Here is a 13,309-nt window from a genome sequence, read left to right on the forward strand (position 1 = left end):
ATGGAGTGTTAAGTTTATATTCTTACTCTCAGTGACAAAAAAAACATCTGGCAATCAAAAGATGAATCCACATACCTTTTGACCAGGTAACCCGTCCTGTCCAGGAAAACCTCTATTCCCAGGAGCACCCTGGAAGTTAAAAACAGTTCATCAGAAAATGTGGATTTGATTTAAATTGAATTGCTTTGCTGTTATTGAGATATTAGAGCGACAAACAGACAGGTTTTTTAGGGAGCAGAATAACTTACTCTCTCTCCAGTGGGTCCAGCAGCACCTTGAGCTCCAGTGTCACCCCGTTCTCCCCTCTTCCCCTCCTCTCCCATGGGACCCATTGCTCCATGGTCACCAGGTGTCCCCTGCATTGACAACACAATCAACAAGATTGGCGTCACATCATCCGACAGTCCCAAAAGCTTAGCCATTAAAGGAGGATCAGAAAATAACATTTCTTGCATAATTTGTAATCCCCCAGTGGTGTTTTAATCTCCCTGCCATCTTGTCCTGCTCCACCCAACTGGAGAAAATCTCAACTTCGATCCTCCTTTTTTAGCATAATGTCATAGTATGAGCGTCAACAACTCTTCCCCTGATATCTTCTGAAAGCGATTTTGAGAAAGCTATATTCCACTTCAAAAGATATGTTTTCGGGGGCACAATTTTTTGGCAACAAAACCTTGAGTTTTTTCTATATGACAGCACCCGCAACCCACATCTGAATATAATTTCATTGATTACAAAACCTGACTTCAGTTACCCAAATTGAAATCCTTATTGTAGAAGTTCACATCCTATATTTCCAGCCTATGCTGTTTGTTTTACCAATGTGTTCAGTAACAACACACGTTTGCACACGTTTGTTAGTTTGCATGTCTTACAGATTCTCCTTTTAATCCAGCCTCTCCTTTGATTCCAGGAACACCTGCATCACCCTGTGAAAAAACAAAATAAAGGTGTTGCAAGATTCTATATATTTCATGTTGACTGACAATGTAAAATCTCTAGCTTTCTTGTGGAGTTATCATGAACATGAGGTACTGACATTTTTCAATGAAAAATGTGGCCCATACTTTAAACTCTATTTATATTTAAGCACTATTAGGAAAAAAGTATTCCAAAATGGTTACTCAATTGTCCCAACAGAAGAACCCCTTCTGATTCCAGATTAAGGGTTTCATATGAAACCGATTTGGATCATTTTGTGGAAAGTTTTACTAACAAAACTGGTTCTACCTGAAACCAAACAGCTTTCATCAAAGGATTTTCTTATGGGGACAGCTAAAGAACTCTGTTATGTTCTGGATTGCATCTTTTATCTAAGAGTTTGGTTCCAATGCTCGATTGTATTAAAAACATTGGCCTTGACACCATTCTTGGCATAATCAATTAAATTACTAATTTCTTACCAATTGACCCTTGGGCCCAACCATTCCAGTGGTTCCCTGTGGACCTGGAGGCCCCACGGGGCCAAGCAATCCAACTGGACCCTGAATACCTGGAGCTCCCTGTTGATAAACATAATTTAATCATGCAGCAAATTTGTATATCAAATGAAATTACATTGTATTTTTCAATTGTGCCAAGTACAACAGGTGTAAACTTAACAGTGAAATGCTTCCCCAAGGACCACTAAGTGAAGTTTTTTACATTTTAAATGATTTATTTCAAATTAATTCAAATTATGCCAGTGTTATCACATGCAACTCATAACCAAGTATGTGCCAAAACATTCTGAAACAAACTTACGAAGAGGTAAAATGCGTCTGTTTTATATATTTATACTTTATGAATCAGTATGAAGTGGATGAAGATGATGAATCAGTATACAAATTAATCTCCTAGGTGAATTGCAGCAATATCAGTTTGCATTCAAACTGATTCTCCCCAATACATTAATGTGACGTTAATTTTAACAAAGGCAATTTTATGGTAATAGTCCATGTGTGAGTATGGAATTAAAAATACAAACATTAAAATAAACGTTTTATCGTACTTACGGATGGTCCTTTGACTCCTGCAGCTCCATCTGTTCCTGCTGGACCCTGCAGAAAAAAGTATGTAATTTCTCTAACATCTAATCAACAGTTCAGGATAAAGTACATTTGTAAATTTAACATACATTTTAATTTCACATTAAATATTTCTATTAGGAACCACATTCACAAACACTTTCTGTAATAAAAGTTACATCTTGAGGCACATTGGAAAGTGAGAAAAATTATCAGTAGCACTATAAATTAGACAAAAACCTGAATGCCGGGAGCTCCAGCTAGTCCAACATGTCCAGCTTCCCCTCTTGGCCCCTGCTGGCCCTGGGATCCCCGTGCTCCTGTTGGGCCTGGTTGACCCTAGACAGTGCAGAATGTCACAGCCACACTGTGTTTGCAGGCACCCTTACAATCCATTAATCAACCCATGCATTGCTCTTACTGAATTAAACAACTTAAACAGATTATAGTAACCGGACATTCTTGGTTGGAATTACAGTTCAGAATGTTAGTCTTGACAAACAAATGGTTTGAATAGAGAGTTGTCATCAAAGTGAGTTTAATCATCATTATGTAGGCTACTCACCTTCATACCTGGACCACCTGGGAACCCGGGAGCTCCAGTGATTCCCATAGGGCCCTAAAATCACATGCAGCAGGGTTGTTGCAAGAGCAGTCTACAGTTTGCCCACACTTGAGGTTGAACTATAGAAACCATATACACACTAATTTAGATAACATTTTACACTTAATAAAATAAGTTACTTGTATATTTCTATACTTTCATACAAATATTTCCAATATTTTTCTGGAAAGTAGTAAGTTTGATTCAGTTTCCCTTTTCATTTTATTCACTTATACCACATGATTTCTTTATCATTTCATGTTTGTTTATTTCATAACTCAGCAGCAGCTACACTTCATGTGGTCCATAGAAAATACAACACATGAGTGCCACTATATTTAGTTGGAGGTAACATCCTAAAGGTCTTACCTGTGGCCCTGCTTTTCCAATATGGCCTGATTCACCACGTTTCCCCTGCATGGAGAGACACGCACAACTGAAGAAGATTTTATCATACAATCATATATTCATGTCAAGGAAGTGAACATTTGAGTCCCAACGGCCAGTCAGTTATGTGAAATGACTAAACCATCAATGGAACGATGGCTGATTGTAAACAATGATATATAGAATCAGTTAATCCAAGTGTACAGCTCTATTGGCAAGAGCGCATTTTTCCATAGGTAAATTAAGTCACTACTTCCTACTAGTATTCTGCCATCAGCACTAACAATGACGTCATAATCCTATTATAACGGGGAAACCTTCAGAATGCAATATATTGCATAGTGTATAATTCGTTTTAAACATGGAAAAGTGTAAATATTGGAAATGTTTTGTTTTCTAATGAATGCAAAGAGCAAATAGAAGAATTATATAGGTTTATAATAAGCTCACTGTATACCTCTGCCAGTAAAGCCAGAATTGAACTCTTCTTTTCCTCACTCAAAGCATTTCTTTTCAACTCTTTTGTCATGCTGAATTTTTTTTTTAATTCAAATTACCTTTGTGGTACTACTTGCACAGTTTTTGTGATCCAGCTGGTCCTATTGCAAAAGGATAGTGATGGCCACAGCAGTGTTTTTTATACTTTTCCCGGTTAAATTAGATTTATGACTGCCATAAATGTAGAGATGCTGATTTAAGAAAGATTAGGAGTGGTCTCTTAATTTTTTCCAGAGCTGTATATTTATGACAAATGGAGAACAAGTGAAATCTTCTAAGAAGCCATTTTCACAATTAACAGAGTCCTTATCTGATGATCTGCTTAATGATATCATTGGTGACATCACAGTTCTTTCTGCAGATATGCAGCATGTTTATGGTGAACTACGTAAAGGCCCAACTCCAGACCAGGACACACATCAAAGAGTGGATCTATGTGTAGAGATTTCTACGTTTATTGTATCCAGAGCTTGAAGATTGGACAGAAGCAGGCTCTCTCTTCAACTCAAGCACCTGCAGGTTCTATTGTTTCTATCTTGAAAGGCACCTCAGAGCATTCAAGCAGGTCTTCGGTAAAATGACAAGAAGCTGCTGCAAGCCAAGCTGTTCTAAAAGTTTTACAAAAACAAGAGAACAATTGGAAATACTGCACCTAGAAGCAGAAGCTCAATGGAAAGCAGCTGATCAGTGAAACGAAGAATACAGAGAGGCAGAAGAAGCTAAAATTAAAACCAGTAACTAGAAGCAGAGCATGTAGCTTTATAATGGACTCTGGAGGAAAAACAGTGAAAAGATACAGCATTTAGAAGCAGTGAAATGTCTGAATGCAGGACAAGCAAGAATGCAGCTGTACAATCAAGGGGCCAAAGAAAAAGAGCAGAAAGACACACTAGAACATGAGATGGTAGCAGATAACAAAGTGGCTGCTCCCACAAGTCCTCTGTCCCTGTATGTCTCCCGTACCACAAGCTATAACCACCTCCTCAAATTAATGTTCAACAAAGCTTGTTATGGTGCTGACAGGTGCTTTAAGTGCAAACAGAATTCCAATACATGAACCTTCAGTATTCAGTGGCAATCCATTGAAATACAAAGACTGGAAACTCTCCTTTTGAAGCACTGATCGACCAGAAGAACATTTAAGAGAAGGAGAAGATATACTACCTCTGTAAATATGTAAGTGGACAAGCTAAGAAAGTGCTCAATGACTATTTCCTACTCAGAACTGAATCTTCCTATGTTGCTGCATGGGAGATTTTGGAGGAGCGATATAGAAACCCATTTACAGTTGCGAAATTGTCCAGAGACATGCTTCAAGTGTGGTCCAAGATGGGATCTAAGGACAGCTTTGAGCTCAGAGAGTACGCCAATTTTCTCTGTAGTTGCAAGGCTGCCATGTAGTAGCGAGATGGAATCGAAAAGGTTATCGAAGTAGAGAGTAACCAATTCCCCTCCTTCAGCCAATTTGACAAATTTCTGACAAGAGAAGCAAATATAGCCTGCAACTCTGTCACATCACTGCACCACTGAAACAAGGTGAGACTGAAAAACCACCAACATGCCAAAGGCATCAAAGCTTCGGAGCAAAGACAATGACCAAATGTTCCAATGAAAATTCTGTCATGACATACATTTTCTATATAAAGACTGGGCATACTTCCGGAAAACTTAAGACCTCAGTGGGAGCCCTGGATCAGAGACCTACCCAAGTTTACTGAAATGCAAATCAAAAGATGCTTCTTGCCTCCCAGTTTCGGCAATGTTGAAAGGTACTTACCCGCGAGCCAGACGAAGTCCATTGCTTTCTGGAAAGTCCAGGGTTCCACCTACAAATTTCACAACTATACAGAGACTTGAACTCTCTGCAGCAGTTGTTGCAGTTCGAACCAGCAGTTTGTCATGTTCCAGAAAGATCTAGAAATCCAAGATCTGCAAGAGTTCTTTTGGATGGATTCCACAGATGTTCTCAGCTACATAAATAATGACACCAGAAGGTTTCAAGTGTTTGTAGCCAAAGTCAAGGAAGGAAGGATCTCAAAAGATACGGTCTCTTGCTTAGCTGTTTATGTTCAAGGGCCATACTCTTAGATATGATTGATGACATGACAACTGATGCATTTCTCAATTCTTTAAGAGCGTTCATTGCTATAACAGGTAATGTTCCTCAACTAAAATGTGACCAAGGAACCAATTTTGTTGGTGCAAGGAGAGAGTTGACAGAACTCATGAAAGGAATGGATCAAGAAAGAATGAAGACTCTAGGATGTGAATTCCTTTTGAACCCACCAACAGCAAGTCACATGGGCGGTGACTAGTTGAGGCAAATAAGAACCATAAGAAGTTTTCTTACTGATATTCTCAACCAGTCAGCACAAAGGCCTTCCTAAGGATGTTCTTGCATGAGGTTATGGCCATCATTAACAGCAGACCACTGACCACTGAACATTTGAATGACGCATCTGGACCTGAACTTTTAACTCTAAACCACATTCTTATGATGACGTGCACAATAATTCTGCCCCCCCTGGACAATTTGATAAAGATCTTTATCTTCAAAACAGGTAGCGTCAAGTGCAGTATTCGGCTAATGAGTTTTGGACTCGATGGAAGAAAGAATATCTTTGGAAATTGCAATCAAGACAAAAGTGGCACAAGAACAGAAAGAACTTGAAGGTCAAAAACATCGTCCTTCTACAAGATGATCTGAAACCAAAACATATAAGGGAGCTGGCCAGAATCACAGAAATCGATCCAGGGTCAGATAGTAAAGTGAAAAAAGTAAGATTGCTGGTTAGTAACACCACATTTGCCAAAAAGATGAAACCCACAACTAAAACGGTGTTCCTTGAAAGACCTATACAGAAGGTTGTTACACTGCTTGAGGCAGACTAAGGTGCTTAATGTTTTGACTTTGTTTTTAATTTGTTGTCTTTTTCTATGACCAATGTCATAATTGAAAGTAATTTTTTAGTTGCATTTGTTATTTATATATTTTTTCATTTAGCACAATAGTTCTCTTATTTTGAAGTTTCGTTGGGCTTTGGTAAAATTGTATTTAATTCCACATGATATGCATGCTATAGTTTTATGTTAGCTAACATTGTTTCTATATTTTCTCGTCAATACAGTGTGTTTAGTTTTCACGGTGGATTTGGAGAAAACCTTCAAATAAACCAGTAGCAAGAAAACCATTTCTGTCTGTGTGTGCTTAGAGAAATTTTTTGAATGTTCATTTTAGAATGCATTTTTCAAAATGCTCTGGGCTTATTTACATTAAGAGAGAGAATAAAATCCTTGATAGACTTATCTTAGTTTGCATAATCATTTCCATAGCAATTAAATGTTCTTGTTAGAGATGTACCACGTAGGATTGGTTGGATCAATCGAAAGAAATCGAGTGATATGTGGGTGCACAGACATTTGAGACAGTTCCGAATGAGACAGTTACAATTGTCCTCACCCTTGCAAACCTCTAGTTTTGATCGAAATTTTTGATATCAATTGGCTAGATTGAAAATGTGATGCATGCCATCTTGGAAGGTCACGTTTGGAGCTATTACAAATTGTACCAGTACTGATTGTTTTTATCAGTATGTAGCGACCTTGGTAAGCCCACTACTTGCCCTGCCAATCGGGTTATCCCTATTTGGAGCAGTGGGTAGTGTGCCCTCCTGAGGAACCGAAGGTCACAGGTTCAAGACACTGCCCACCAGACGCTACAAGTATAATAAAGCTCTGGACAGCAACCCTAATGTATTTGGACAGCGGTTTGGCATCTTTACATAATGTGAGGTACAATGTAACCTAAATATGGATTGTTTTTGTAGAAACATTTAATGTCTAAAATGTGAATAAACATGTGAATAATTTTTGTCCCTACTTTTTTCAATCAAATAATAAATGTTTTGAGTATCTAAGTTCTATTGTGTGCAAAATCAGATAGCTTTGACTGTACACTTGTTATGAGAAGTTAAAGTAAACTAAAATATATATTTTTTTTAAATGACTAAAAAGTTGCCCAACACATCTATCTGAAACGCATAAACCAGTTTGCCCACCTCCAGGAAATGTACAAAAGCACAAATGTAAGGATGAAAAACGAACCAGTCATCCAGGTTCTTAGATGAAATGATTTGAATGTTCATTTTAACAGAAGGAACCTGAAGGTCAACAACATCGTCCTTCTACAAGACATTCTGAAACCAAAACAGAATAGAATAGAATGGAAGCTGGCCAGAATCACAGATATTGATCCAGGGTCAGATAGTAAAGTGAGAAAAGTAAAATTGCTGGTTAGTAAAACTACATTTGACAAAAAGGGGAAACCCACAACTAAAACGGTTTTCCTTGAAAGACCTATACAGAAGGTTGTTACACTCCTTGAGGCCGACTAAGGTGATTCATGTTTTTAATTTGTTGTCTTTTTCTATGACCAATGTCATAATTGAAAGAAAATTTTTAGTTGCATTTGTTATTTATATATTTTTTTATTTAGCACAATAGTTCTCTTTTTTGGAAGTTTCATTGGGCTTTGGTAAAATTGTATTTATTCCACATAAAAATATATTACAAAAATTCCACATGCTATTGTTTTATGTTAGCTAACATTGTTTCTATATTTTCTCGTCAACACAGTGTGTTTAGTTTTCACAGTGGATTTGGAGAGAAGCCTTCAAATAAACCAGTAGCAAGAAAACCAACTCTGTCTATGTGTGCTTCAAGGGAATTCTTTGTATGTTAATTTTAGTATGTATTTTAAAAACAATTTCATTTATTTTTCTAAATTCTCTGGGCTTATTTACATTACGAGAGAGAATAAAACCCTTGATAGACTTATCTTAGTTTGCATAATCATTTCCATAGCAATTAAATGTTCTTGTTAGAGATGTACCACGTAGGATTGGTTGGATCAATCGAAAGAAATCGAGTGATATGTGGGTGCACAGACATTTGAGACAGTTCCGAATGAGACAGTTACAATTGTCCTCACCCTTGCAAACCTCTAGTTTTGATCGAAATTTTTGATATCAATTGGCTAGATTGAAAATGTGATGCATGCCATCTTGGAGGGTCACGTTTGGAGCTATTACAAATTGTACCAGTACTGATTGTTTTTATCAGTATGTAGCGACCTTGGTAAGCCCACTACGTGCCCTGCCAATCGGGTTATCCCTATTTGGAGCAGTGGGTAGTGTGCCCTCCTGAGGAACCGAAGGTCACAGGTTCAAGACACTGCCCACCAGACGCTACAAGTATAATAAAGCTCTGGACAGCAACCCTAATGTATTTGGACAGCGGTTTGGCATCTTTACATAATGTGAGGTACAATGTAACCTAAATATGGATTGTTTTTGTAGAAACATTTAATGTCTAAAATGTGAATAAACATGTGAATAATTTTTGTCCCTACTTTTTTCAATCAAATAATAAATGTTTTGAGTATCTAAGTTCTATTGTGTGCAAAATCAGATAGCTTTGACTGTACACTTGTTATGAGAAGTTAAAGTAAACTAAAATATATATTTTTTTTAAATGACTAAAAAGTTGCCCAACACATCTATCTGAAACGCATAAACCAGTTTGCCCACCTCCAGGAAATGTACAAAAGCACAAATGTAAGGATGAAAAACGAACCAGTCATCCAGGTTCTTAGATGAAATGATTTGAATGTTCATTTTAACAGAAGGAACCTGAAGGTCAACAACATCGTCCTTCTACAAGACATTCTGAAACCAAAACAGAATAGAATAGAATGGAAGCTGGCCAGAATCACAGATATTGATCCAGGGTCAGATAGTAAAGTGAGAAAAGTAAGATTGCTGGTTAGTAAAACTACATTTGACAAAAAGGGGAAACCCACAACTAAAACGGTTTTCCTTGAAAGACCTATACAGAAGGTTGTTACACTCCTTGAGGCCGACTAAGGTGATTCATGTTTTTAATTTGTTGTCTTTTTCTATGACCAATGTCATAATTGAAAGAAAATTTTTAGTTGCATTTGTTATTTATATATTTTTTTATTTAGCACAATAGTTCTCTTTTTTGGAAGTTTCATTGGGCTTTGGTAAAATTGTATTTATTCCACATAAAAATATATTACAAAAATTCCACATGCTATTGTTTTATGTTAGCTAACATTGTTTCTATATTTTCTCGTCAACACAGTGTGTTTAGTTTTCACAGTGGATTTGGAGAGAAGCCTTCAAATAAACCAGTAGCAAGAAAATCAATTCTGTCTGTGTGTGCTTCAAGGGAATTCTTTGTATGTTAATTTTAGTATGTATTTTAAAAACAATTTCATTTATTTTTCTAAATTCTCTGGGCTTATTTACATTACGAGAGAGAATAAAACCCTTGATAGACTTATCTTAGTTTGCATAATCATTTCCATAGCAATTAAATGTTCTTGTTAGAGATGTACCACGTAGGATTGGTTGGATCAATCGAAAGAAATCGAGTGATATGTGGGTGCACAGACATTTGAGACAGTTCCGAATGAGACAGTTACAATTGTCCTCACCCTTGCAAACCTCTAGTTTTGATCGAAATTTTTGATATCAATTGGCTAGATTGAAAATGTGATGCATGCCATCTTGGAAGGTCACGTTTGGAGCTATTACAAATTGTATCAGTACTGATTGTTTTTATCAGTATGTAGCGACCTTGGTAAGCCCACTACGTGCCCTGCCAATCGGGTTATCCCTATTTGGAGCAGTGGGTAGTGTGCCCTCCTGAGGAACCGAAGGTCACAGGTTCAAGACACTGCCCACCAGACGCTACAAGTATAATAAAGCTCTGGACAGCAACCCTAATGTATTTGGACAACGGTTTGGCATCTTTACATAATGTGAGGTACAATGTAACCTAAATATGGATTGTTTTTGTAGAAACATTTAATGTCTAAAATGTGAATAAACATGTGAATAATTTTTGTCCCTACTTTTTTCAATCAAATAATAAATGTTTTGAGTATCTAAGTTCTATTGTGTGCAAAATCAGATAGCTTTGACTGTACACTTGTTATGAGAAGTTAAAGTAAACTAAAATATATATTTTTTTTAAATGACTAAAAAGTTGCCCAACACATCTATCTGAAACGCATAAACCAGTTTGCCCACCTCCAGGAAATGTACAAAAGCACAAATGTAAGGATGAAAAACGAACCAGTCATCCAGGTTCTTAGATGAAATGATTTGAATGTTCATTTTAACAGAAGGAACATGAAGGTCAACAACATCGTCCTTCTACAAGACATTCTGAAACCAAAACAGAATAGAATAGAATGGAAGCTGGCCAGAATCACAGATATTGATCCAGGGTCAGATAGTAAAGTGAGAAAAGTAAGATTGCTGGTTAGTAAAACTACATTTGACAAAAAGGGGAAACCCACAACTAAAACGGTGTTCTTTGAAAGACCTATACAGAAGGTTGTTACACTCCTTGAGGCCGACTAAGGTGATTAATGTTTTTAATTTGTTGTCTTTTTCTATGACCAATGTCATAATTGAAAGAAAATTTTTAGTTGCATTTGTTATTTATATATTTTTTTATTTAGCACAATAGTTCTCTTTTTTGGAAGTTTCATTGGGCTTTGGTAAAATTGTATTTATTCCACATAAAAATATATTACAAAAATTCCACATGCTATTGTTTTATGTTAGCTAACATTGTTTCTATATTTTCTCGTCAACACAGTGTGTTTAGTTTTCACAGTGGATTTGGAGAGAAGCCTTCAAATAAACCAGTAGCAAGAAAATCAATTCTGTCTGTGTGTGCTTCAAGGGAATTCTTTGTATGTTAATTTTAGTATGTATTTTAAAAACAATTTCATTTGCCCACTTCAGGTTGGTGGAGAGTGCCTGCCTCAAGTGGAGGAGTTTAAGTATCTAGGGGTCTTGTTCACGAGTGAGGGAAGGATGGAACGGGAGATTGACAGACGGATCGGTGCAGCTTCTGCAGTAATGCAGTCGATGTATCGGTCTGTCGTGGTGAAGAAAGAGCTGAGCCGCAAGGCGAAGCTCTCGATTTACCAGTCAATCTACGTTCCTACTCTCACCTATGGTCATGAGCTTTGGGTCATGACCGAAAGGACAAGATCCCGGATACAGGCGGCCGAAATGAGTTTTCTCCGCAGGGTGGCTGGGCGATCCCTTAGAGATAGGGTGAGAAGCTCGGTCACCCGGGAGGAGCTCAGAGTAGAGCCGTTGCTCCTCCACATCGAGAGGGGTCAGCTGAGGTGGCTTGGGCATCTTTTTCGGATGCCTCCGGAACGCCTTCCTGGGAAGGTGTTCCGGTCCCATCCCACCGGGAGGAGACCCCGGGGAAGACCTAGGACACGCTGGAGGGACTATGTCTCCCGGCTGGCCTGGGAACGCCTCGGTGTCCCCCCGGAAGAGCTAGAGGAAGTGTCTGGGGAGAGGGAAGTCTGGGCATCCCTGCTTAGACTGCTGCCCCCGCGACCCGGCCCCGGATAAGCGGTAGAAGATGGATGGATGGATGGAATTTCATTTATTTTTCTAAATTCTCTGGGCTTATTTACATTACGAGAGAGAATAAAACCCTTGATAGACTTATCTTAGTTTGCATAATCATTTCCATAGCAATTAAATGTTCTTGTTAGAGATGTACCACGTAGGATTGGTTGGATCAATCGAAAGAAATCGAGTGATATGTGGGTGCACAGACATTTGAGACAGTTCCGAATGAGACAGTTACAATTGTCCTCACCCTTGCAAACCTCTAGTTTTGATCGAAATTTTTGATATCAATTGGCTAGATTGAAAATGTGATGCATGCCATCTTGGAAGGTCACGTTTGGAGCTATTACAAATTGTATCAGTACTGATTGTTTTTATCAGTATGTAGCGACCTTGGTAAGCCCACTACTCGCCCCTCCAATTGGGTTATCCCTATTTGGAGCAGTGGGTAGTGTGCCCTCCTGGGGAACCGAAGGTCACAGGTTCAAGACACTGCCCACCAGACGCTACAAGTATAATAAAGCTCTGGACAGCAACCCTAATGTATTTGGACAGCGGTTTGGCATCTTTACATAATGTGAGGTACAATGTAACCTAAATATGGATTGTTTTTGTAGAAACATTTAATGTCTAAAATGTGAATATACATGTAAAAATAATTTTTGTCCCTACTTTTTTCAATCAAATAATAAATGTTTTGAGTATCTAAGTTCTATTGTGTGCAAAATCAGATAGCATTTACAGTAGACTTGTTATGAGGAGTTAAAGTAAACACTTTTTTTTTTTTATGACTAAAAAGCTGCCCAACACATCTATCTGAAACGCATAAACCAGTTTGCCCACCAACACGAAATGTACAAAAGCACAAAGGTAAAGATGGAATACGAACCAGTCCTCCTGACTCAACTGGGACAGAAGCAATGTGCGCCTACCCATACATCAGACATATATCCAGTGTAAATGCAGTATATGTTTGTACTGTACATACAGTACTGCTGCTTCTATTATTATTATTGTTATTGAATATTAATGGTATTACTATGATAGTTGTTTTATTTTTACACCTGATCTATTTTTTCCAAATTGCAGAGTAGGCAACTGCAAGACAATGTCGATTGTCTTGTGACTGCTGAAACTTGAATCTCTCTTACCACAGGTCCAGCAGGGCCACTTCTTCCTCTCTCCCCTTGCATTCCCGCTGGACCCTGAAATAAATGTTACACATTGATACGAATATATGGCAGAGCTATCAGACTGGAAACATATCAGAATATTTACAGCTGATAACGTGTTTTGAAGAACTGGCATCTAAATCATAATCATTTATGATCAGTATA

At 37.8% G+C, this 13,309-nt stretch overlaps 1 protein-coding gene across 1 annotated transcript in view; it reads right to left on the reverse strand.

Annotated features, from left to right (window-relative positions):
• LOC105005814 (collagen alpha-2(V) chain) overlaps window positions 1-13,309 on the reverse strand; it is a 39,243-nt gene that overhangs the window by 12,628 nt on the left and 13,306 nt on the right. The window contains exons 17-25 of the mRNA XM_013133079.4: window positions 13,124-13,177; window positions 2,980-3,024; window positions 2,572-2,625; window positions 2,247-2,345; window positions 1,995-2,039; window positions 1,404-1,502; window positions 876-929; window positions 249-356; window positions 76-129 (exon numbers count right to left, since the gene is read on the reverse strand). Of these exons, the coding sequence (XP_012988533.4) occupies window positions 76-129; window positions 249-356; window positions 876-929; window positions 1,404-1,502; window positions 1,995-2,039; window positions 2,247-2,345; window positions 2,572-2,625; window positions 2,980-3,024; window positions 13,124-13,177 (612 nt within the window). The remainder of the gene's footprint in view (window positions 1-75; window positions 130-248; window positions 357-875; window positions 930-1,403; window positions 1,503-1,994; window positions 2,040-2,246; window positions 2,346-2,571; window positions 2,626-2,979; window positions 3,025-13,123; window positions 13,178-13,309) is intronic.

This window comes from Esox lucius, chromosome 22 (assembly GCF_011004845.1).
Source record: "Esox lucius isolate fEsoLuc1 chromosome 22, fEsoLuc1.pri, whole genome shotgun sequence".
NCBI lineage: Eukaryota > Metazoa > Chordata > Actinopteri > Esociformes > Esocidae > Esox > Esox lucius.